Here is a 22,714-nt window from a genome sequence, read left to right on the forward strand (position 1 = left end):
CAAACAAAAAGAAAGCCAGACAAAAACAAAAAATTAAGCTATTGACTTATGAAGCCTAAATTTGCTTTCAATAAAATGGTCAAATAACATGATATATTTATAGTCTGTTATTTATAGTATTTACTCATAATATTGAAAGACCCCTGTCCCTTAGCCCTTTCTTTCTCAAGTTTGTCTCCTCTTCCTCCTGTCGGCGGCTTCCCCGATCCCCACCCCCGGTGGCCTTTCCCCGCCCGGCCCGAGAACAAGCACCGGGTGGGGCCGGCCCGAGAATGAGCACCAGGTGGGCCAGCCCGAGAATGAGCACCGGGTGGGCCGGCACGAGGGCGAGCACCAGGTGGGTCAGCACGAGAACAAACACCGAGTGAGCCGGCCTGGAGCCCTGCCCCTGAGCCCCCGCCCCGCCCGAAGAGAAACACTCCGTCCCAAGGTCTCCGCCCCCAAGGTCAGCCATCAGGAAAGGGGGGGGAATTGAGTCTGCTGTACCAGACACCAGACCTTGAGAATATGCTGATCTGGAATGGCTCTGTGTCTCATTTGAACCATCCAATGGAAATGATTCTGTATTTCGCCTCATTTGAAAGACTCTATGTTTCACCTCATTTGAATAACTCTGTACTTTGCCTCATTTGAATAACCCTGTATAGCGCCTCATATACATTGACCAATGGGAATAGCTCTGTATAATGCCTCATTAGAATTATCCAATCGAATCCCTGCTCCTAGCTTGCGCCTTTTTCCCTATATAAGGACCCCTTTCCCTTGGCTCGGGGCGCTTAGCCACACAAAGGCTAAGTCGCCCCGGGTACCCGCGTCTCCAATAAAGCCTCTTGTTTTTTTGCATCCAGTTCGTGGCCTCGCTGATTCCTGGGTGTGTGGGTCTCCCTCTACGAAAGTGCCTCTTCGGGGGTCTTTCATTATAAAAGCAGCACTTTGGAAGAGTACTCTTAAAATATTAAAATGGGTGAAAAATCCTATGTTGGGAAAAAAGTCACCCAGCTTATAAATGTAAATGACCTGAGAGACCAGGTTCACGACTGACTGGCTAGATTTATACCAAACCACCCTGTGTCTAGTAGGGACCTGAGTCAGCAATAACACAAACAAAAAATTTAAGTACAATTGAAAATATATTTATTTAACAGTAAGCACAAATAAAACAAGCAAATACTGAACACTAGCTTTGAACCTAGAATCAAACAGAATTGTAATTATGGGAAAATGTAGGCAGAACAGTTCTGAAACGATGACAGTTATGGAAACTAGCTTACCATCAAGGCCTGACCATGGAAAGCAGCACTGGTTTGTTCTCTTTCTCCCTCCCTCCCTCCTTCCCTCCCTCCCCCCTCCCTCCCTCCCTCCCTCCTTCCCTCCCTCCCTTCCTCTCTCCTTCCTTCCTTCCTTCCTCTCATTCTCTCTTCCACCCTCCCTTTTTTCCTTCCTTCCTTTCTCTCCCTTCCTCTCTGTCTCTCTCCCTCTCTCCCTTCCTCCCTCCCTCTCTCCCTCCCTTCCTTACTTTTTTGTCTTATGGTCAGTATTAATGTAAATTAAACACAACATACAATGGGGAAATAGTACCTTCAACTATATTGCATATTTTACAAGTTATAAAAATAAGTTTTTCTGTAGGTAAAAAAAATGAAAGAATAATATGTATTACAAGTTTTAAAAAATATAACTTGACATCATGGCTTGTGACACAATTACACTGAGTTCTTAAGTTTTGTAGTCACAGGTTAGATCAGAAATCTTTCATCCACTAGTGTTTTGGTTGCCAAATTCTTTTGTCCTACTGTATTACGGATAAATCGAAAAATCTGGGAAAACAAAACAGATGAGAAGGAAATTAACTATTCCTTAAAAATTAAATATGAAAATCAATTTAAAATATTTAAATTAAATTAGTTAATTTTCTCAACCATTTCTTGTCATGAATGAGATATTTTAATTATTTGATACTATATTTAAAAAACTGTAAAATATGAAATATGTTTATGAATTAATATATACCTCTCATGCTTACAAGAATATACCTTTGTTTTTAATTTAAATAAAATTAATTAAAAAAGAATATACCTTTAAATACTTAAGGATTTTTTTTTGTTATGATTCTAGGTCTCTATCTAGGGATAGCTCATGTACTGACTCATGCCTTCTTTCATGCTGGAGGGTATTTAGGTGCTATTAATAATGGCATTTCAAGGCCAGGCATTGGTGGCGCATGCCTTTAATCCCAGCACTCGGGAGGCAGAGGCAGGTGGATCTCTGTGAGTTTGAGGCCAGCCTGGTCTCCAGATCGAGTGCCAGGATAGGCTCCAAAGCTACCCAGAGAAACCCTGTCTCAAAAAAAAAAAAAAAAAAAAAACAAAACCAACCAACCAACCAAACAAAAACCAAACTGGCATTTCAAGTACAGTTGCTATTTCTTGAAATGTCCACTTCAGAGGTTTTACCCACACAGTTACTCACTATGCACACGGGTGAGACTGATGTACAGCTCCAAATGGCATCTCCCATTGTTTGGATGGGACTCTTATAAAAACTAGTGCTCACTTTTGGTATGTGGGAGACTGGCAGTGAAGTATCTTTCTGGTTGCTCAAGGAACTTCTGCCCTCCCCTGGATCCTAGCATTTACTGTCCCTGGGACAGAGTGCAGAGTGTGATCAGCTAAATGCGTTTTCCTTTATTTGGTAGGGTTAGTCACATCGTAAACATTCCCCAAACCTTATTGTAAGTAGAGGCTCACACATTCTGTTAAGAAAATAAACACCTACACTTCTAACACTTCTGCTTTAGAAAAAACCCAAATATATGTGTTTAGATTTACCTCTTGTTGCAGGTATGTGAGGAAGGATGCTAAGACAAAATTCTGGCACGCCAAGTCCACAATGCAGAAGAACAACAGATCAAAGATAAGGAGTGTGGCCTCATTTCCATAATACAGCACACTGCTGAAAGAATGGCTTTCGTCTACAAAAAAAAAAAAAACATGTATGAGACATGTCAAACATTGGCAGAACAGATCTGTACTAGCCTTTGGTAACAGTAGATTATTCATTCAATGCTTTATGGCTCACATGAAAATAAAAGGTATTAAAATTTGCCAGTCTCAGATGTTAGTCAAAGAACTCAGAAGCAGTGGTTTTAATATCAAAGCCAACATCGATAATTGCTAGTAGTGTAAATATCCTATGAATGCTTTCTAAAGAGCAGTTAGTGAATATTCTTTCTCTGATTATAGAACCAAAGAATAAATTAATCTTAGAAATATTGTCTAAGATAAAGAATATAAGTTAAATCCAGCAAGGCATAGCACAAGTATTCTAAAATTTCTGTTTCAGTGTCCTACAGTTTTGTACTATGCATGAAACACACAATTGTGTCCTTTGTGGGATGTGAGCACCCTTTTAAAAGACCTGATAAGTGGTACACACCCCTTTACCATGAAAAACAAACAAAAAACCCAAGTAGACATACACAAATGCTATAAACAATTTGTAGGGTGCTCAGAGAACCACCAACACTGCCATAGAAGTCCAGTAAGGGCCGGGCGGTGGTGGCGCACGCCTTTAATCCCAGCACTTGGGAGGCAGAGGCAGAGGCAGGCGGATCTCTGTGAGTTCAAGACCAGCCTGGTCTACAAGAGCTAGTTCCAGGACAGCCTCCAAAGCCACAGAGAAACCCTGTCTTAAAAAAAAAAAAAGAAGTCCAGTAAGGAGTTCGTTTTATACATTATACAGGGTACAATTCCACCATGCCCTAGGTGCTAGAACAAGGATGACTCAGTTTGTTAAAATCCACTGACCTGGCAGCAATACCCTTACAATATACACACTTCTCTACATATGTATAGGCATGTAATACTTATATAAAGCAAAACAAAACAACCCGAAGTTCACATATTCGCCTGGTGACTGCTATCTCTTATAGCAATGACACCATAGGATGGTTCCCTAGCTAGCTGTGCACCTTCTTTCTCCCCAAAGCTTCTCCCTTATATTTCCTTAATGAACACCTCGTCCTAGATGTCCCAAGTTACCTGCAGATACAACATAGTCTCATTCTCTTTCCTCAAACCTTGTCCTCATCTGCATTCCCTGATTAGGGAAGGGCGTTGCTATCATTCACTAAGTTGGAATCACAGCTGGAAATATGGATAATTTTTGTCTTCCTTTCCTCTTTCTTTTTAATTTGTTGTGGGTGGTGGTGATGATGACAGTAGTGGTGTGTGTATGTGTGTGAGTGTGGTGTGTGTGTGTGTGTGTGGTATATGCACATGTGTATGGGAGTACACATGTCTGTGCATGCCTACGATGCATTTGGGTGCTAGAGGAAGATGTCAGGTGTCTCAGGTTTCCACTCTCTGCCTTACACCTTTGAGACAGGGTCTCTCACTGAAGTTGGAGCTAGGCTGGCAGCTGGTAAGCCTCATACTCTTCTGCCCAATCACTCTGCTGTAGCAACAAGATTACAGACATGCATGTGGTCATGGTCCAGCTTTTAACAGGTACTGCTGGTCCAAACTCAGGTCCTCATGCACACACAGCCATCTCCCTAGCTCCTCTCTTCTTTACTGATGAGGTCTCACTATGTGGCTTAAGCTGACCTGGAACTCGGAGGTCTTACCTCACCCTTCTGAGTTGATGGAACTGTAGGGTATACCATGTCTGGCTTTGTCTAATTTTTCTTTCCTAGTGCCTTTTTCTCCTAACATCTCTGGTAAACCCCTTGTCTTTTTTGTATCCACTCCTACTGCCTTAAACTTTTTATCATCTCCTTGTGAAGACTGAGACAGAGGAATGGAAGGCAGGAAAAGAAGGAAGGTACAGGAGGAACGTGTGAAAACAATTGTACTTTTAGACCATCTTCCCTCGGCACCTACCTATAAAACCCCTCTCCTGGCACCTACCCTAACACCCCTCTCCTAGCACCTAGCCATAATACCCCTCTCCTGGCATATACCCTACACCACTCTCCTGGCACCTACCCATATTCTGCTTTAGGGTCTTTACACATGATTATTCTCATACTAACTTTAGAGAAAAGGGGTCTTCAAAAGTTCAGAAAGGTTAAGCAGCAGTTTGAAGTTCACAAAGCTAGGGAGTGTCAAGTTCAGTTTTAAAAATAAGGGGAGAAGAGTCTGAAGCTATATTCTCAATGACTGGCTCATTGTTTTAACTTAGCCTACACCATGCCAACAGAGTAACTAACTAATCCAATCTACATACCAGATCAGTTCTTCTAACCTGCTGCCACCATGTGTGCTCACCAAAATAAAATGCTGGTAATACACTCTCACATAGACATAGCCCACTATCTTTTATATTATACAGTTTTTAAAATACAGGTTAAGAGGAATGGGATGACACATTTATGAAGTAATTCTAGTATTTCACACCACATGCATCAATTTACATATAGCTGGTGGTGTAAATTAAGTATTTTTATTTTTTGAATGACTAGTCTGTAAAATAAAGGGAAACTCACAAAACAAATTCTTTTAAAATCTTTTTTTAAAATGGGGATGGAAAGACAGTTTGGCAGTTAAGAGCAGTGGCTGCTTTTTCAGAGGCCTGGACAATTTGATTCCCAGTGCCCACAGGCTGGCTCACACAGTAACTCCAGTATTAGAGGATATGACACCGTCTTCTGGCCTTGGTAGGTATCGGGCACATACTTGACACACAGACATATATTCAGGCAAAACATCTATAAATATGAAAACTTAAAATATAAAAAAAAATTTAAAGATGTTTCCTCTATCAATATAGGTAATTTTTAAGACGGGCTAAAAATGAATTAGATATAGAAGATAAACCACATAGTACTCTTTACACATTTTGTAAGTCTGGCATTAAATGAATATTATGTATTTGTTTTACTATTTGAGATGTAACACACACACACACACACACACACACACACACACACACACACGTTATATTTCAAAATAAAATGGGAACACAGAATAGACTATAGCTCCATGAGGTTGAGTTATCAAAGCTCTCATTCCTTCTACATAAAATTACTAAAATTAATGAAAAAAACCTATCTCAAGCCACCCCCCCAAACTTGCAAACAGGACTCAGGTTCAGCAAGGCCACAGGAGTCACCGTTGTAGAAGATGCTCTTCTCCATGGGCTCCATGAACTCCATCCCCAGGACCCTCTCAAGTAGCAGCTTGTCTTTTATAAAGTAATCCATTTCCTTATGAACCTAGTTTGAGAAGACAGTCATGTAAAAAACTGTAATGAAATAAATAAATAAATGTCTAGTTAATGCAAAATTTCTATTAGAAATAGAAAAAAATGAGGAATAATTAACATACTAAGAAATTCTTAAAATGAATCACTACATTAGTCTTTATAACAAAAAATAGTTTTAGAAAAAATTTTAAGTCTTAAATTCTGTGAATTTATTTAAGGGTAGATATACTGAAAATTGATTTATAAGATGCTTTTAAGAATACAATCACAGTGTAAGGATGCCAATGAGTAATAAAAACATTTTGGTGACATAAAATTCTAGTATAGGCATATTTAAGAGAATCATCATTTGCTAATGGGCACATTGAATTCACATCTTTCTTTTATATCATCTAACTTTAGCTCTAAATCATAAATTATTAGTGACTATAAATGCTTTTTAATATTATTCATAAGTATTAAATGAGACAGAAAACAAAACAGTAAGAGGTCCCCTGACTTGGCTGATTGAAAATATAACTGAGTTCCCATTTAACTTTTCAAAAGCAGCAGACAACCTTTGCTTACATAGAGACATTAGTATACATACATGATCAATGAAGGAGCCAAGGAACTTATTCATTGCGTGGTATGCTTTTACACTTTGTTCAAAAGTACTTGCTGATGAACTCAGTAGTCTGGCAGGGCCATTTCTCTAATATAAAAAAGAGAAATGAATAAATATAACACACTTTATGCCTTGGACCTTAAGTACCATAAGCTACATGTCAACAGTCCTTTATACAAACCCTTGTTAGTGTTTCATGAATTCTGTCATAGTGTTGTCTCATCTGATCAGAAACTGCAATCTGAAAAGTCTGCCCATCTGTGTTGGGTACCAAACCTCTTTGGCTGCACAAATTTTCCTGAAAAAGTTAAAGGATTTAAGTTAAGATAGAAATGATTGCTAAAGGCCTTTCCTAAAAAGAAAAGCATACCACTTCTCTTTAGTTAGTATCACATGTTATTGGACTGATTAACATAGTGAAATTGAAATTCTGCTGATACTGTACTTGAGACAAAGGTTCTAATGTTGCTCAAGGTCCCTCCCTCCCGATTTGACCATGTTCCCCTCCATTCTTGTCCTAGCTTCCATGTAGGTCTTCATGTTGTCCCATTTACTGTGCTACTTAAACCACCCCACTCATTGTGTACTTGGTATTCTTAGCTTTTACTGTGATTAGCCTTACTGCTTTTCATGTTTGTAAGACGAGACTCAACAGTGAATGTTATGGATAGGACTTCTTCTCACAATCTGACAATCACAATCTATGACACACACTTTGCTCTGGCTCACTGCCTAGCCAGTTTCCACTGAAGGCTCTTGGTTCCCTCAGATTCTGGCTCTGTGACACCCATTCACCTACTTCAGAACTCACTACTCTGCTTTCTCTGATCCAATCAGCAATCAGTATAGCACTTGGCTTCCACAAAGTTAAAGGAAGAATATATACAATGAGCTTCTACATTTTAAATAAAAGTTTTTCATAAAAGAGTACAGGTAATTGTGGAAAATGTCTAAACCATGAAGAGTTACCAAGAACAAAAAAAAAATTAACTATAAATTTTAACATCTGGACTAAAGATATTTAAAGCCCTTCATTTCCAGACCTTTTCTAAGTCATAACATATGGACAACAAAAAAACTAGGGTCACACTTTTTTTGTCTATCATCATACCCTGAGCATTTTCCATGTCATTACATACTCTATAAATCATTTGTGGTGGTGGTGGAAAGAGTGACATTTATTATTTATTATTACTTATTATTTATATAAAAAGTGGCATCATAGGAATGGTACCCAGGTGCAGTCTGATAGCTCTGCTCAGTTGGTGATGATGAACCCTCAGTCTTCACAGATTCCATCTGGCAGGTAGTGAATAATGCTGGGGATCTTTCAGGTCAGACCTTGAGTTCCTTCACAGTGAAGAACTGGCTTCCCTCCCTAGCTCTACCATCACTGGGGCACACATCGTGATCTGGAGTGCTATGGGGTCCAGCATGTGGGCGTGCTGTACTTGGTCATGTATGGAGGATGATTCACTTCTGGTTGGCCTGTGGTTGCTCCTCAGAGGAGAGGACTCTATATATTCTTCTGACTCTTCTCCTAGGGATTTTCCAAGTCATCTAGGCCTTCATCCTCCTCCACATCTTCAAAGACATTGCTATCAAAACAGTCCCCATTGTCTGACATGACACTCTCATCATGAACCTACGTTCACACACCTCAGCCTCGCACAGCACCACTCATGGTATTCCATTTTAATAGAAAATATTTAAACACCTACTTCAGAGATTTTATTGTAAAGATAAACCAACTTATATAATAATCTCCAACTTTTACATGTTTTCTCTTTGTGTTAAAAATCTAGAATCTAATTAGCTATTTATATTTTGAATTTTCCTTGAGTTAATTCCATATCATCAGTCAAAGACTAGGAAGTCTTAAGAAACCCCTGGCATATATTACCCAAAACATTTTCCATTTGTAAAAGCTTATCCTGATAACAATTGTTTTATTGTCCATTCTTCAATGTTATTAACTATTAGCTTCAAAAAAGTACAGTAAGTTGAAGAGGGAAAACCATGTTTTTGGTTATCAATATCACTATCATATTTGTTATAAGCACTTTACCCAAATTTGCTATCTTTTATTTATGACTGATATATATGTACTATGTTACTAAAGTAAAATCAATTTTTACTTGATTCTTATGGCTTTCTATTTGTTATGCTTTAATCACATTCCTCAGTTGGGCATATTCTTTTTCAGGTGCTTTTGGTTTAATCTCTAAGTGCTAAGAGAATGGTTTAGCATTCTAAGTATGCCAAGCTCAGTAACCCCTAAGGCTTTCTTCTTAAGCATCCCTAGTTTTTTTTTTTTTTTTCTTTTATTTGAAGGTTATCAGGGTACACAGTAGAAATAAAACAGCAACTCCATCATCACGCAGGCTTCAATGTTATCAACATTTAACTAATCTTTGTTCATTTATCTTCCCAAGTTTCTTTTTTCTTAGAGTATTTTAGAGCAGACTTCAGATCCTGTCATTTCATGTGTGTTTCTCTAAAAAGGACTTAAGCTACCACAGTAATTTTTATAGCTAACAAAATTAACCATTGCTCAATATAAGGTAACAATAAAACCATTAAATCGGATTTTTTTCCAAAGACTGAATCAGGATCCAAAGTCCACATCTTGAGCTTCATTGCTTTGCTTTGTAGGCTTCCCTCAGTACATGGTATCTCATCACTCACGCCATCACCTCTTCTTTCCGTTCATGCCACTGGTTTGTTTGAAAACACTCTTGTCATTTGTTCTGTGGCATTATGCACTGGATCTGCTAAGGACTTCCTTCAATTCTGTTGAAGTTGTTCCTGTAGTCTTTGTTATTTCCTATAAACCGTGACTAGATCTAGAGACTTGATTATAGTCAGGATCGATTTTCACATCCTACCAGGATTGCCTCATTTGTACCTTATTGAGAAGGAGTCAGTGTGTGCCCAGTGTATCAGTCTGACTCTTCGTTAGCAGTTCCCCACTGGCAGGCGCTTGTTTTAGCACCCACTGATGACTACAGCACACGCTCATTTATCTGTTAGTCATTGTGAAATGCTGATTTCCTAACATAAATAAATGTCCAGTTTCTTCCCTGCTGAGGAGGAACCTTCCTGTTCTACTTGATTACTCTGAAGTGTAGTTCACACCGAAACTACAGGACAAAATGTGACTATTAGTATTTGGGGTCATGAGTTGGTCAGGAGCTTTTGAAAGGTACCCACGAGCATTTTAAGCCCTCTGAATGTGGGTACCAGCTAGGAGGCCTGGGAAGTCTATGGGGCCTCTGACAGTGGAACCAGTATTTATCCCTAGTGAACAGAAGGATTTGGGAGTCCATTCCCTATGGAGGGGAACTATTGCAGCCCAGATACACAAAAGAGGTCCTAGGCCCTCCCTCAAAAGATGCGACAGACTTTGACAATCCCCCTTGGAAGGCCTCACTATTCTTGGAGAGTGGGTGGGGAGTAGGTTGAGGGGGTCGGTGGGGGCATGGGAGGATGGGATTGATATGTAAAATAAGATTGTTTCTAACATAAAAAAAAACTAACCAGAAGAGATAGGGAAGGAAACTATATTCTCATGAAAGGAAAAATCCACTAAAATGACATTTCATTTCTTAATATCTATGTCCCAAACACAAGGGCATACATATATATACATACAGTGTTTTATAAGAAACACTACTATAGTGCATGAATGGACTTTGGAAGCCCATTCCCCATGGAGGGATACTGTCTCGGCCTAGATACATGGGGGAGGGATTAGGACCCGCCCCAAATGGTGTGACAGACTTTGATGATCCCCCATGGAAGACCTCATCCTCCCTAGGGAGGGAATGGGGGGTTGGGATGGGGGGGGTTCTAGGCATGAGAGGATGGGAGGGAGAGAGAACTGGGATTGATAATAAGATTGCTTCTAATTTAAATAAAAATTTATATAAAAAGAAACAAAAAATAAAGAAGATATAGATTACATTCCTACCGCTTCTCTTTTGAGATTCATGTTCATCTCTTCCATGTTGGTGTCTGCATGTCCATGGACTGACCTCCCATGAATGTAATACCCAAAACATCTGTGGGACAGCAGAAACACAGATACCTACAGAAAGAGAAGAAAGAGAAGCAGAGGCTCATCCAGAATACTACAAAATTAACTTTTGGTTAAAATTGCTCCCCTTTCCCCAAAATAATAAGTATTGAATTCTTAGGAAGTACATGAAATAGAAACCAAGATAGTGAAGATAATAAAGGTTTACTTTATTTTACTAGATGGAGAAGACTGGAGCTGTTTTCTAAGAAAGGAAGGCTGTAGGATGAATGAATCTATTTTTCAAAACTAACTGTGGATAAAGAAGAAAAAAGCTAAGGCAGGAGAATTAACTTGTGGAAGGTTATAGCTATTCTTCAGGTTAATAGCTGGTTGAAAATTAGATTAACAATCCAATCATCATAAACCAACTTGTTAAGCTGCAATAGAACTGCTTTGTGAAACACATGTGTAACATAGCTGTCTTTTCAGAGTGGGAATAACAGCTGCAGATGGGGTCAGATGGTACTCACATTACTCATGGAGCAGAGATCAACAAACTGCCGGATCTTGTCTTCTATGAATCGCTCATAAAAGGCAGCAAAGAAAAAAACCTGCAACAGTAAGTCAGGGTCATGAGCATTTGCCTTCAGGACAACCATCTTCTTTAATAACCACGGTGCAGTATTTTAGAGAAAAAATGAAGCTCCAACCAAGAACACAGTGGCCTCTAAAGGTTCCCATGGGATAAAGTCCCACTTACCAATTCTGACTCTATCCTCAAAGCAAGGGAGATTTAGAATTATATTAAGAGTTATTGAGTACTCATTTGAATTTTAAAAACTTATCTTGCTAATGAAACCAGGAAAGACAAAGGTAGGAAGAAAGAGTCTTACAAATTTAGTACATATTAGTGTTGGGAAGAGGGCTCAGAACATAAATGCTTGCTGCACATGCCTGAGGACCTGTGTTTGGATCCCCAGCAGCCGTACCAGAAGCCTGCTGTGCAGGCTGCAACACCTCAGAGCCTGGTGTGCAGGTTGCAGCTAACCTCAGAGCCTGGTGTACAGGCTGCAGCTAACCTCAGCACAAAGGGTGGAGATGGGCGGGACCCTGATTCACTTCCAGACCCTCCAAGAGTATAGTGGAGTAACTGAAGGAGACACTGCATGCTGATCTCTGGCTCACACATGTACACACATGTACACCTACATGTACATGTGCACACACTTACACAAGCAGGTATGTACATCACCCATTCACAATTTGAATAAATCATTGTACTGGTAGCCAAGACATATGACTAGATTTGTAATTTTGCTCATGTTTTGAATTTCAAAAGCTATTTAAAACCTTCATGGATTTCAAATTAATCTTGAACAGAATAGCATATAAAAACATATTTAGCATTAAACTTTAACTATTGATAATGTGTTAACTTTCAAATGAAATGCTTTTAAGCGTCTAATTATATAGATTTAAAAGCAATACTAGGTAAGGACATTTTATAAATTCAAGTTTCAATTATAGGCATTTTTAGATATGTTTCAGAGAAACATATTCCCTAACTACCCCTATTTAGGGCTGCGCCTACTGTTTCCCTACGCTGACCTCTACTCTACTCTTTTGGCTGATGATCTCATATTCCTATAAATATCTTCACAACACTCTTCACATTCCCTAGTAAGCTCTTGTTAGAGCATTCCCATGAATTCAACACAATATCTATTATGTACACCATGCTTAAGTCCAAGAATTGATTAGACTCTAGAGCATCTCATTTGGTCATTTGGCTCCTTAAACTGAGCCAAACGACCAAACAATAATGACAATAGCAACAACAAAACAACAATACACACACACACACACACACACACACACACACACACACACACACAGACACACAAACACACACGCTTTTAAAGCACAGGACAATACCAACAGTCAAGGTTTAAACACGTGGAAGAAAAGGACACTAAAGCCTGACTACCATCCCACTGCAGAGAGGTGAGAGGTTAGGTGGTGGCACAACTGCTAGCCCTGTCCTCAGCCCCTTCCCCTGTTCTTCTAAGCTACAGACCTGTCCTTTGGGCAGGACACACAGATGCCTAGCACAAGGGCATCAGCACAGTTAGGTGTGGCCACATGACTAAGTTAGAGTCCCAAAGATCCTGAATGTTACTTCACAAAGATTCTTTTATTCTTTAAAAGTGTTTTTTTTTTAACGTGTGTGTGTGTGTGTGTGTGTGTGTGTGTGTGTGTGTGTGTGTGTGTGTGTACGCTGGTGTGTATGTATATGTGCATGTACAAGTATATGTGCAGACAGGTGTCTACAGAGGTCATTAGAGGCCATTGGATCCTCAAGAGCTGGTGTTACATAGGTGATGAGCCACACAATTTGCCTGCTTATGGAGCCCTGCAAGAGTACCCAGTGTTGTTCCAGTTAGTTTAAACTAACTTGATATGGCCTTGTCACCTGAGAAGGCAGATTCAGTTGGGGGACTTTCAGGGTCAGACTGGCCCTCCTTCAGGCATGTCTGTTGGGGACTGTCTTGATTATTAATTGATGTAGGAGAGTCCAGCTACCTATGGGCAATGCCATTCATAAGTCCAATACATCTTTCCTCCCCTAGTTGTTTTTGTCATTGGTGCTATATCACAGGAACAGAATGAGAGTTGCACACTCTGAACTAGAGTCATTTCTCCAGTCCCAAGACTTAAAGAGAGGCAGAAAAACCAGACTCCCAACTCCCTTCTGTAAACCCATCAGCCATTATGGACCAGGAGATGAACTCAGGGATGGAGGTTCCACTTCCACCTGGGTCCTGATGACAACACCAAGCCACCTCTTCAGACTGCACTGCTGACTTTCTGCTCTTCTTTTTCTTGAGAAGAAGGTGGAAGGGGAGGGAATAGCTTTCCCTGCCAACACTCCTGTTTTGCTTTGTTGTTACATGTAATGAAATGGGAAATGTTTCAAATTCCATCTTCTGTGTGTCATCCTCTCCTGGTGATCAGTCACTAACTCTCACTAGACCCAGCTCTGTAGCTTCAAGTTTGAACACTGTCACCTATGCAAAAAAGGTGTACATTCCAAAAGTCAGTTCTCAAGCTGGGAACAATACATACTTCAAGTGGTAGAGCACTTGCCTGGTACACGTAAGGCCCTGGGTTCAATTCCCAGCTCAGGGGGAAAAGCCCAGTCTCAGGCAATGGAATGTCACTGGAATCCAATCCAAAGGAAAATGATAATTTAAACCGAATAGGTAAAGAAAACACTGTCCCAATAAATGCAAACAACAAGAAAAAGAAAATATCCAAAATATAGCAGCACATCTGGCCCCTTAGTTACATATAAACTAGTCTTCTTTGGGTGTGTGTCTCCAAAAGACCCTCCAGAGTCCACAATGGATAAGAAGTGAACTTTGAAACCAAACTCCCTGGGTTCAAATTCCAGCATTGCCAACTCTAACTGTAAGGCTTTATATAACCATTTACTACTCTAGAGCCTTGGGTTTCCTTGCTCATAACTCGAGGACACTAACTTAACCCATTTCCGAAGGGTGAAGTACAGACTAAGTAGTTAATGTGTGTAAAGCAATTATTGATTCTCAGATGCCTGGATCATGATACACTATAAATAGCTGTTATTATTTCCTTTGTCACCATCTTTCTGCTGTAGAACTCAGCATTAGAGCGATGTTAGTACATAAGCAGGTTTACAAACTGGCAATGACACTTACAGCACAATTTATTGTTACCTGTATTATTCCAATCACCAGCCAGATAGCAGTAGCCACGGCATATCTCAAAATGCGGCTGTAAGGAGCTATGTAGTCAGACATGTTTCTAGAAAGGCTAGAGGATGAATCCATTAATGCTAAGTGTTTGAACCCCACAACCTGAAGGAAAAGGAGAAATGGGAATTTAAACAAACATAGGTAAAGAAAAAAAAGTCTTCCAAACTGAAAATGAAAAACTCTCCTTTACTTACCTTGAAAAACTAAAATACCCAGACTTGCAAACAGTAGGAAAACCTAGACACAAATTACAAAACTAAAGCTACCAATAAACAAACCAGCAACTCGTGAATATTTAACACATGCCAGGTAGCTACATTAAATATTTTCTGTATTTCAAAAGAATACATTCCAAAATATCTAACAAGGAATATACCTCCTTGTGTGAAACGAAGCCATAGTTAAGTTCCATGGGTATTTGATGGGTATATTATACTGACTGTCATGTCTCTTCTTACAAAACAAAGGCTCTGAGAATTTTTACAGTATGATGTCTATACAATTTTATTTGCTCTAGTGCTTGCAAAGTTAACTGCAGAAGCATATAGTATCTTTTCAAGTTCATCAAATATTCTAATCCTTTTTACTTTTTGGGATTTGAATCAGGGTCTCCTTAGCCTAGGCTAGGTTGGAACTTGCTATGTGCATGACCTTGAATTCTTGATCCTCTTCTGTCTCCACCTTTGGAGTAATAGTCCTGTATTACCACACCTGGCTTCATCAAAGAGTATTAAAATCAAACAAACAGTGCTTTGCCAAAAAGTAAGTATATGAGGCAGTAGAAACGTTGATTAAATTCAGCCATTCTACAATATGTATGCTGTATACTAACAATATACCATTTGTGTAGAGTAGATATGCTGGTGAGTAACTTAGGGCTTCTCGGATGCTGAGTAACTGCTCTATTACTGAGCTATAGTCCCCTGTATGCATCCACCTAGAACTCCTTCCTGTAACTACTTGGAGACAAGGTCTTACTAAGTTGTTCAGGCTAGCCTTGAACTTACTCTGAAGCCCAGGCAGGCCTTGACCTTGTGACCCTCACACTTCAATTCCTCAATAGCAAGCATACAGTAGTTGTTGGCTCTAAGGCAGGGGTGGGAATATAAAATCATATAAAAAGGGGGATATTTGAAAATATACAGGTGAGATCACCTAAAAGCTACCAAAAATAATCTTTAATGATAATGTACACAGGTATACAAGTTCATCACGGAATTCTGCTGCAGACTACCTGTACAAAAGCTACTCCTTAAAATTCCAGAGTTCATGGAGACACAAAGAGGAATAGTAGTGACCTGGATAGGGGGGCTGCAGGGAAGAGGAATGGTGGTGATGGGAGGGGGGAGGGGTTCAGATGGTAAACATTCCATGTGTTCCATCACAACTTACTTAACTTTGTGTTTTTGTTTATGTTATAGGAAGGATAAAAGGGAAAAGTAAAAGAATTCCCTTCTACTGCTGTGACAATACTTCACCACAGAACAATGTTGAGACTATAGTGATATTTGTGAAGTGCTAATAAAAAACTGCACTCAGTTGTATCACATGACTACATCACACAGTTTATACCTCCAAAAAGAAGAGTGTGGCAAGCACTTGAAAGAGAGGATTAATTTTTCTCACAGTCTGAATCTCATTCCATTCATTTGCTACAAAATATGTCCTCCATATGCTCACAGGAACGGTGGCACTCCGGACACCGCCTTCACCTGGGGAGGGAGAAGAAATAAGTAAAAACTTTTCTCCCTTGCTCTGTAAGACAGCAAAAGAATTTTGGTACAAACAATGACTTCTGTTACCTTCGACAGCTTTAAGAACTTTTCCTTTAGGTCGCTCCCAATCAATAAAGAATATATCTATGGTGATTTGGGATATGAGCTTATGCAAAAATTGTAGAGCCTAAAAATAACATACAAAAAAAACACTTGAAAAGTATCAGTATTTAAGACTAATTATAAACATACACAATTCTTTTCTAAGCACCAAGAATACAGAACTGTCATACCCCTACTAATTCACCTACTTTTTTTCTTTCTGTCCTTACGATAGGAACATGAAGAAGAGGAGCTGTCCTTCTTCCTCTCTCCTATGGAACCTTGCTCAAATGGCTCCCTTCCTCTAGGTTCTGTGCATTTTCTGACTCCATTATGAGTAAGGTGAGCTTTGAAGCCTCGTGAACACAGTAGATGCCCCGATTGTCTTTTCCATCCCTCAGACTGAGAGAGAAGCAGAGTGCTGTTGAAACACATCTCTCTCCTTTACAGAAGCAGTCGGTTTAAACCTAGTTCTCATCCCTGGGGCATTACTGATCAAATGATAAAATCCAAGTACAGGATGGTAACTGTCCTCAAGAATTATTTTCTCGGTGGGTGAAGCAGATACTGCACTTCCAACAGCAAGTGTGGTGAGGGATGTGAACAGCTGGCAGCTGTGTGGATGAGGACATGTTGAGGGGTGGACACCACAGAAAGATGAGGAGGAAAGAGTAATAATAGCTTCTACAATTCCAGCACTTCATCAGAGTTGGATTTTACTCTTCATTAACAAAGAAACAAAATCCACAATGGAAGGTATTTTGTCCCATTGTGAACACATTGCCAGATTTTAAAGGAAAAGTTAAACATTGAATATCATTTTATCAAATTAGTTGCAATTTGTGATTGCTCAGGCATATTTGCAACTTCTTTGAAAAAAAAAACAACTTAAGGTATAAGTTTAAATGGAATATTATAAATGAAGGCACATTTCCCAAGTAAAATTTTCACTAAAAGTCATGAATGCATCTGGAATTTGAAAGACTCACAAGCTTTTTAGCAGGCCTTTGAAATTGAGTAAGCTGTCTTTTGAAACGTACCTTCATAGCAAATGCACACCCCACGTAAGTAACGAAACGTTCTTCTTGAACTGGCATTGGCAGCAAAACAGAGACAGATTTCTGTGCCTAAAAGACATGGTGTATAAAGGAAGCAGAAGTGTGGCAAATATTGACAACCTCAGTAAATGACACACCAAAGGGTGGGGAGCTCAGCAGCTGCCCAGAACTTGAACAGAAATGTCCCTAAAAGTGTTCTGTTATTAAAGTAGCTTGCCAGTTATTCAGATATATGCATTTAGTTTAAATTCAGAAACTTACTCACTTTGAAGAAAATAAGCCAATAGAGACCGGTTCCCACTGTGATGATAAAAAACACATTGGCCAGGTCGCCAGCATAGTACACCAAGAATTTCATAACTGTCTACAATTTAAAAAGAATTACAATTGTTAAAGATTCCATTTATTACCTGCCTATTACATTTATTTCTGCTGAAAAATTGAGCAGAAAATATGTTCTACTTCACTTTCATCATATATAAAATGGGAATAATAAAAGTACTATTTTATTTAAGAACTTAAAGTATAAAATACTTTCTTCTTACTGGGTGTGAGCATGATCTGTATGCATGAGTGTTAACTATCATGGAATGCATTAGAAGTCAGAGGACAATTTTCTGGAATTGGTTCTCTCCTTCTACCTTTATGTGGGTTCCAGAAATAGAACCCATATCTGACAGCTTTTGTGGCAAGTGCCCTTACTTCACTGAGCTGTCTTATTGGCCCATGAGTACTACTACTTCTTACTTATTTATTTTTATTATTGTAGAATTGTGCCCATCTGAGTGCAGGTGCCTGATGTCAGAAGAGGGTGTCAGATTCCCAGCAAGTGGAGTTGCTGGTGGTTGTGAGCTGCCCAAGGTGGATGCTGGGAATTGAGTCTGGGTCCTCTGCAGGAGCAGTACACACTTAATCACCGGGCCTCTCTAATATTATTAATATATTGGCCATTTACATCCATACACTAACAGTTACAAAGACCCACTGAGTTTGACTGTTGTATTTCTCTTTCACTTTAAGAGAAAGTGGAAACTACTTGCAAATTTCCTTAGTTGGGAATCACTACCCAAATCTATCTTATATATTTTCATAGTTATTATTATATTATTATGTATTATACAAAAGGATTGAAGCTTGCTCATGCTGGACCCTAGAGTTAGCTTTCTTAGATGTAAATTAGATTAAGTCACTTTTTTCTTAAAAATATACAATGACTACTCACTAAATTCTTTACCAACAAGATCCTTCACAGTATCAACCAGAGTCAACTTTCTCCTTTGCTCACATGCTAGTTTCCACTCACAGTTCCATCTTGAATACTTCATGGAAAGCAACTGTCATCCTTTTGTCAAATGTCCTTCCCTTTCTCTATCATGAGCTCTGAGGGCAGGATCTGTTGTAGCTGTTTCTGTCATGTTCCCCAGTACCTGGCAGTCTACAACAGACCCTGGGTGACCACTGTGGAATAAACAGTTTAAAGTTTACTTCCATGAAAGTCCTTCTTTGGCTGTCCCAAAGAGGAGCAGAAGCCCTTTGCTCTCACTCCTTATCACACTGGCTAAACAAATTACTACAGAACCATTCTCATGTGCTTGATTTGCAAAACAGAAATAACACTGTTGCTGAATTATTGCAAAAATTAAGCAGAAAATCTAAGCTCTGTTTCATTTTTATTATATATAAAATGGGAATAATAATAATGCCCAACTACATAAGGCTATGTGAAGATTAAGTAAACCATACATATAATGCTTAAGAATGTGCCTGTGCATAGTAAATATTCAATAAATGTTAGGCAAAAGTTTTTATTAATTTCAAAATAAATGAGAAGTAAACTATAAAGTTAATGGAGTAAAATCTTTTTTTGGTATTGAGTGGGCAAGTTTTCCTGAACAAAAAGAACATAATATATATAACACATACAAAATTCATGTGACAGTGTAGACATGAACTAGATGTTAAGTACTAATTATATATTGAATGTTAAAGGCATGGATATTAGGTAGCTCATAAACTTGCACAAAAGATTTCAACATAAACAACCAGAAGGAAATTAATATTTTGAAAAGACAGCTCCTTCATATAAATAAGAAAAAGAAGGAACCTAGTAGAAAAATGACCAAGAGATCTAAATAGTTCACAAAAAAGGAGCCTAAACATTTACAAAGTATATAAAAGGTCAGAGAAATGGCTTAGCGGTTAAGAACACTTTCTGTTCTTCCAGATGTTCGATTCCCAGCATCCAATGGCATCTCACAACCATCTCTGACTCCACTTCCAGGAGATCTGGTGCCTCTTCTGGCCTCTGTGGGCACAGGCAAGTATGTAATGCACAGGCATACATGCAAGCAAAAACACTATATACATAAATGTATGAATAATAAAACAAAATAAAGAAAATAAAATCAACAATGACATCTTAACACATGCCACTTTATTTATGTACAAATATGTTAATGTTGAAAAATATCAAGCATTAGCAAAGACAAAAATAAAAATGGAGGTGGGAATGTAGAGACCTTGGGATCCTGGAAAGAAAGTGAAGTTGCATATGTTCTATGACCTCAAAATACCTTTCCTAACTTATACTCCAGAAAAATCAAAGGCAGCTCGCTTACTCATCTTCTACCTGTATCTTCTGGAAAAGATCTAGAATAGTTAAAACATAAAAACATTCATTTCAAAACCGACTGTACCTGTAAATCAATCATGGGGCTCCCAATGCGCCTCTTCCACCCTGCCGTCTTCAAAAGAGATGACAACACAGCCAGCCCACCCAACACGCCCAATGCAATCTAGAAAAGAAAACAAACATTTTAGAACTTGCATAATTCCTCTCATTGCTCCTAAAACCCATGGTAAATAGAATGTGAAGTTACTCAAAAATTGATGGCAAGTGGTTGAAAAGACATGGGAGACAAGCTGTAAGAAATTCCAGTGACTAACTTTGGAAAATTGTACAAGAAAATGAATAGTAATGGATTATAAAAAATCACTTAAAATCAATGAGATTATATTGACTTAAGTAAATAACTGAATAAATATTAATGAGGGTAAAAGGAAAGTTCTGGCTTATAATAAAGTTCCAATCCTTCAATTCTAAAGAAATGAAGGAAATAAAAAAACATCTGGCAAATACCACAGTGATATTATCCTACAGGCGAGCATCACCAGTGGGCACCAGTATTAGAGGGCAGCAGCGCTGGAGATGGCTCTGTCAGCAAGTGCTTGCTGCACAATCACAAGGACATTGATTTGGGTCCCCAGAACCCATGTAACAGCCACATAAAAAGCATGGGGCATGTGCCTGCGATCCCAGTGACACAGAGGTAGAGGCTAAGGATCCCTGTAGCTTGCTGGCCAGATAGTCAAGCCAAATATGTGAGTTCAGTGTAAGATACTGTCTTAAACAAATAAGGTAAACACACACACACCTGACCCCATGCACTGAGAAGGGCTTGATACACTCCTGTGGCATCTCTAATAAAACTACACAAACTCAATTTAACCATGGAAAATTCCAGAGAAACCCAAATTGATGACCAAAAAAGCTAACTAACAAATGCTAGCAAAGGATGATGGCCATGAAAGACAAAGAAATACTGGGACACTGCTATAGACTGGAGGAAAAAGATGTGACAACCGAAAGCAATGTAGGATCTGAAAAATGATAGAGAAATACCCAAACACAGTACAGGTTAACTGACAGGATTACATCAATATTCATCTCCTGGTTGCCATCACTGCACTATGGGAAGCCAGGGTAAAAGTACATGGCATATCTATTTTCACAACTTTATTTACATCTGAAAAATTTAAAATTAAAAGTAGAGTGTAAATATTTTAAGAAGGCAAAAGGTACTCACATCTGTCTGGACAAATGCATCTCCTTGATTCATCTCATATTTGACTGAGAAGGAAATCTGGTATTTAAGAGAACAGATCAGTCATACTAAAATTAGACACCATATGCCTATTTCATAATAGTAAACTTGTAGCTAGATTTTGGCATAAACACCATCTTTTTAACAATCACTATTATGGATGTTGGCTTTTATTCACAGAGAGATATGCTTTTATGAGAACGTTTATGATGCATTAAATCTCTCTCTTGAACATGCATAAAGAACGGAGGGGTTTATTAGGAACTAAGGTCATTGACAGAAGTTCAAGCCAAACTAATCATATTTCATTTTCAGATAGGTTTTTGCCATTGAGAAATATGATTGTCATTGTATCAAAAATTATCAAGTAGCAAAACAACCATATCCTAGGAAAGCAGGTCTTCAAACATCCAAACAGGAAACCTGGGGATAGCATAGTATTAAGGCACAAGAGAAAGAATGAGAAAAGGTATGGGAGGTGGGAAAGGCAGTTACCTTGGCCACCAAAGAGTGAGTTTGGGGAAGGGTGAAGGAGTTAAAAGTATACTATCAGATGTAGCAATGCCAAGATCAAGATGGCTGACCTCCATGATTTTCAGAGAAGTTTTCTTCTCTGTCAAGAGCTGGAGTGAAAACAACAAAAGATTCAAATGGTTGGAAAATGGAAGGAAGGGAGCCAGGGGCAAGCTGAGGAGCTGGCAATATTGAGGGAGGATCTGACTGGCTGTTAGCTGCTTTAGGCGTGTTTTTAAGGTGAAGCACCCCAAGAGTTCTACAAGTACAGGAAATGATCTATTAGAGAGGCTGGCTGAATACCAGCTGGGGAGGATGGGGTGTCACATAGACCCAGAGTCACTGAGGAGGAAAGGGTGTCATACAGGCCCAGAGTCACTGAGGAGGAAGGGGTGTCACACAGACCCAGGGTCACTGGGGAGGAAGGGTGTCACACAGACCCAGGGTCACTGAGGAGGAAAGGGTGTCACACAGGCGCAGGGTCACTGAGGAGGGAGAGTGTTACACAGGCCCAGGGTTACTGAGGAGGAAAGGGTGTCAACCAGGCCCAGGGTCACTGGGGAGGAAGGGATGTCACACAGGCCCAGGGTCACTGGGGAGGAAGGGATGTCACACAGGCCCAGGGTCACTGGGGAGGAAGGGGAGTCACACAGGTCCAGGGTCACCAAAGAGGAAAGGGTGTCACACAGGCCCAGAGTCACTGAGGAGGGAGAGTGTTACACAGGCCCAGGGTTACTGAGGAGGAAAGGGTGTCAACCAGGCCCAGGGTCACTGGGGAGGAAGGGATGTCACACAGGCCCAGGGTCACTG

The 22,714-nt window shown here is 39.4% G+C and overlaps 1 protein-coding gene across 1 annotated transcript in view; it reads right to left on the minus strand.

Moving 5' to 3' along the window:
* Positions 1–1,564: 1,564 nt before the first annotated feature.
* The window catches only part of Tmem67 (transmembrane protein 67), a 42,928-nt gene continuing 21,778 nt past the window's right edge, over positions 1,565–22,714 (minus strand). The window contains exons 15-28 of the mRNA XM_027403530.2: positions 21,374–21,430; positions 20,204–20,302; positions 17,773–17,871; positions 17,490–17,576; positions 16,435–16,534; positions 16,205–16,344; positions 14,594–14,734; positions 11,366–11,446; positions 10,788–10,904; positions 6,996–7,112; positions 6,797–6,901; positions 6,115–6,217; positions 2,829–2,971; positions 1,565–1,817 (exon numbers count right to left, since the gene is read on the minus strand). Of these exons, the coding sequence (XP_027259331.1) occupies positions 1,737–1,817; positions 2,829–2,971; positions 6,115–6,217; positions 6,797–6,901; positions 6,996–7,112; positions 10,788–10,904; positions 11,366–11,446; positions 14,594–14,734; positions 16,205–16,344; positions 16,435–16,534; positions 17,490–17,576; positions 17,773–17,871; positions 20,204–20,302; positions 21,374–21,430 (1,470 nt within the window). The 3' untranslated portion in view covers positions 1,565–1,736. The remainder of the gene's footprint in view (positions 1,818–2,828; positions 2,972–6,114; positions 6,218–6,796; positions 6,902–6,995; positions 7,113–10,787; positions 10,905–11,365; positions 11,447–14,593; positions 14,735–16,204; positions 16,345–16,434; positions 16,535–17,489; positions 17,577–17,772; positions 17,872–20,203; positions 20,303–21,373; positions 21,431–22,714) is intronic.

This window comes from Cricetulus griseus, chromosome 2 (genome assembly GCF_003668045.3).
Source record: "Cricetulus griseus strain 17A/GY chromosome 2, alternate assembly CriGri-PICRH-1.0, whole genome shotgun sequence".
Taxonomy (NCBI): Eukaryota; Metazoa; Chordata; class Mammalia; order Rodentia; family Cricetidae; genus Cricetulus; species Cricetulus griseus.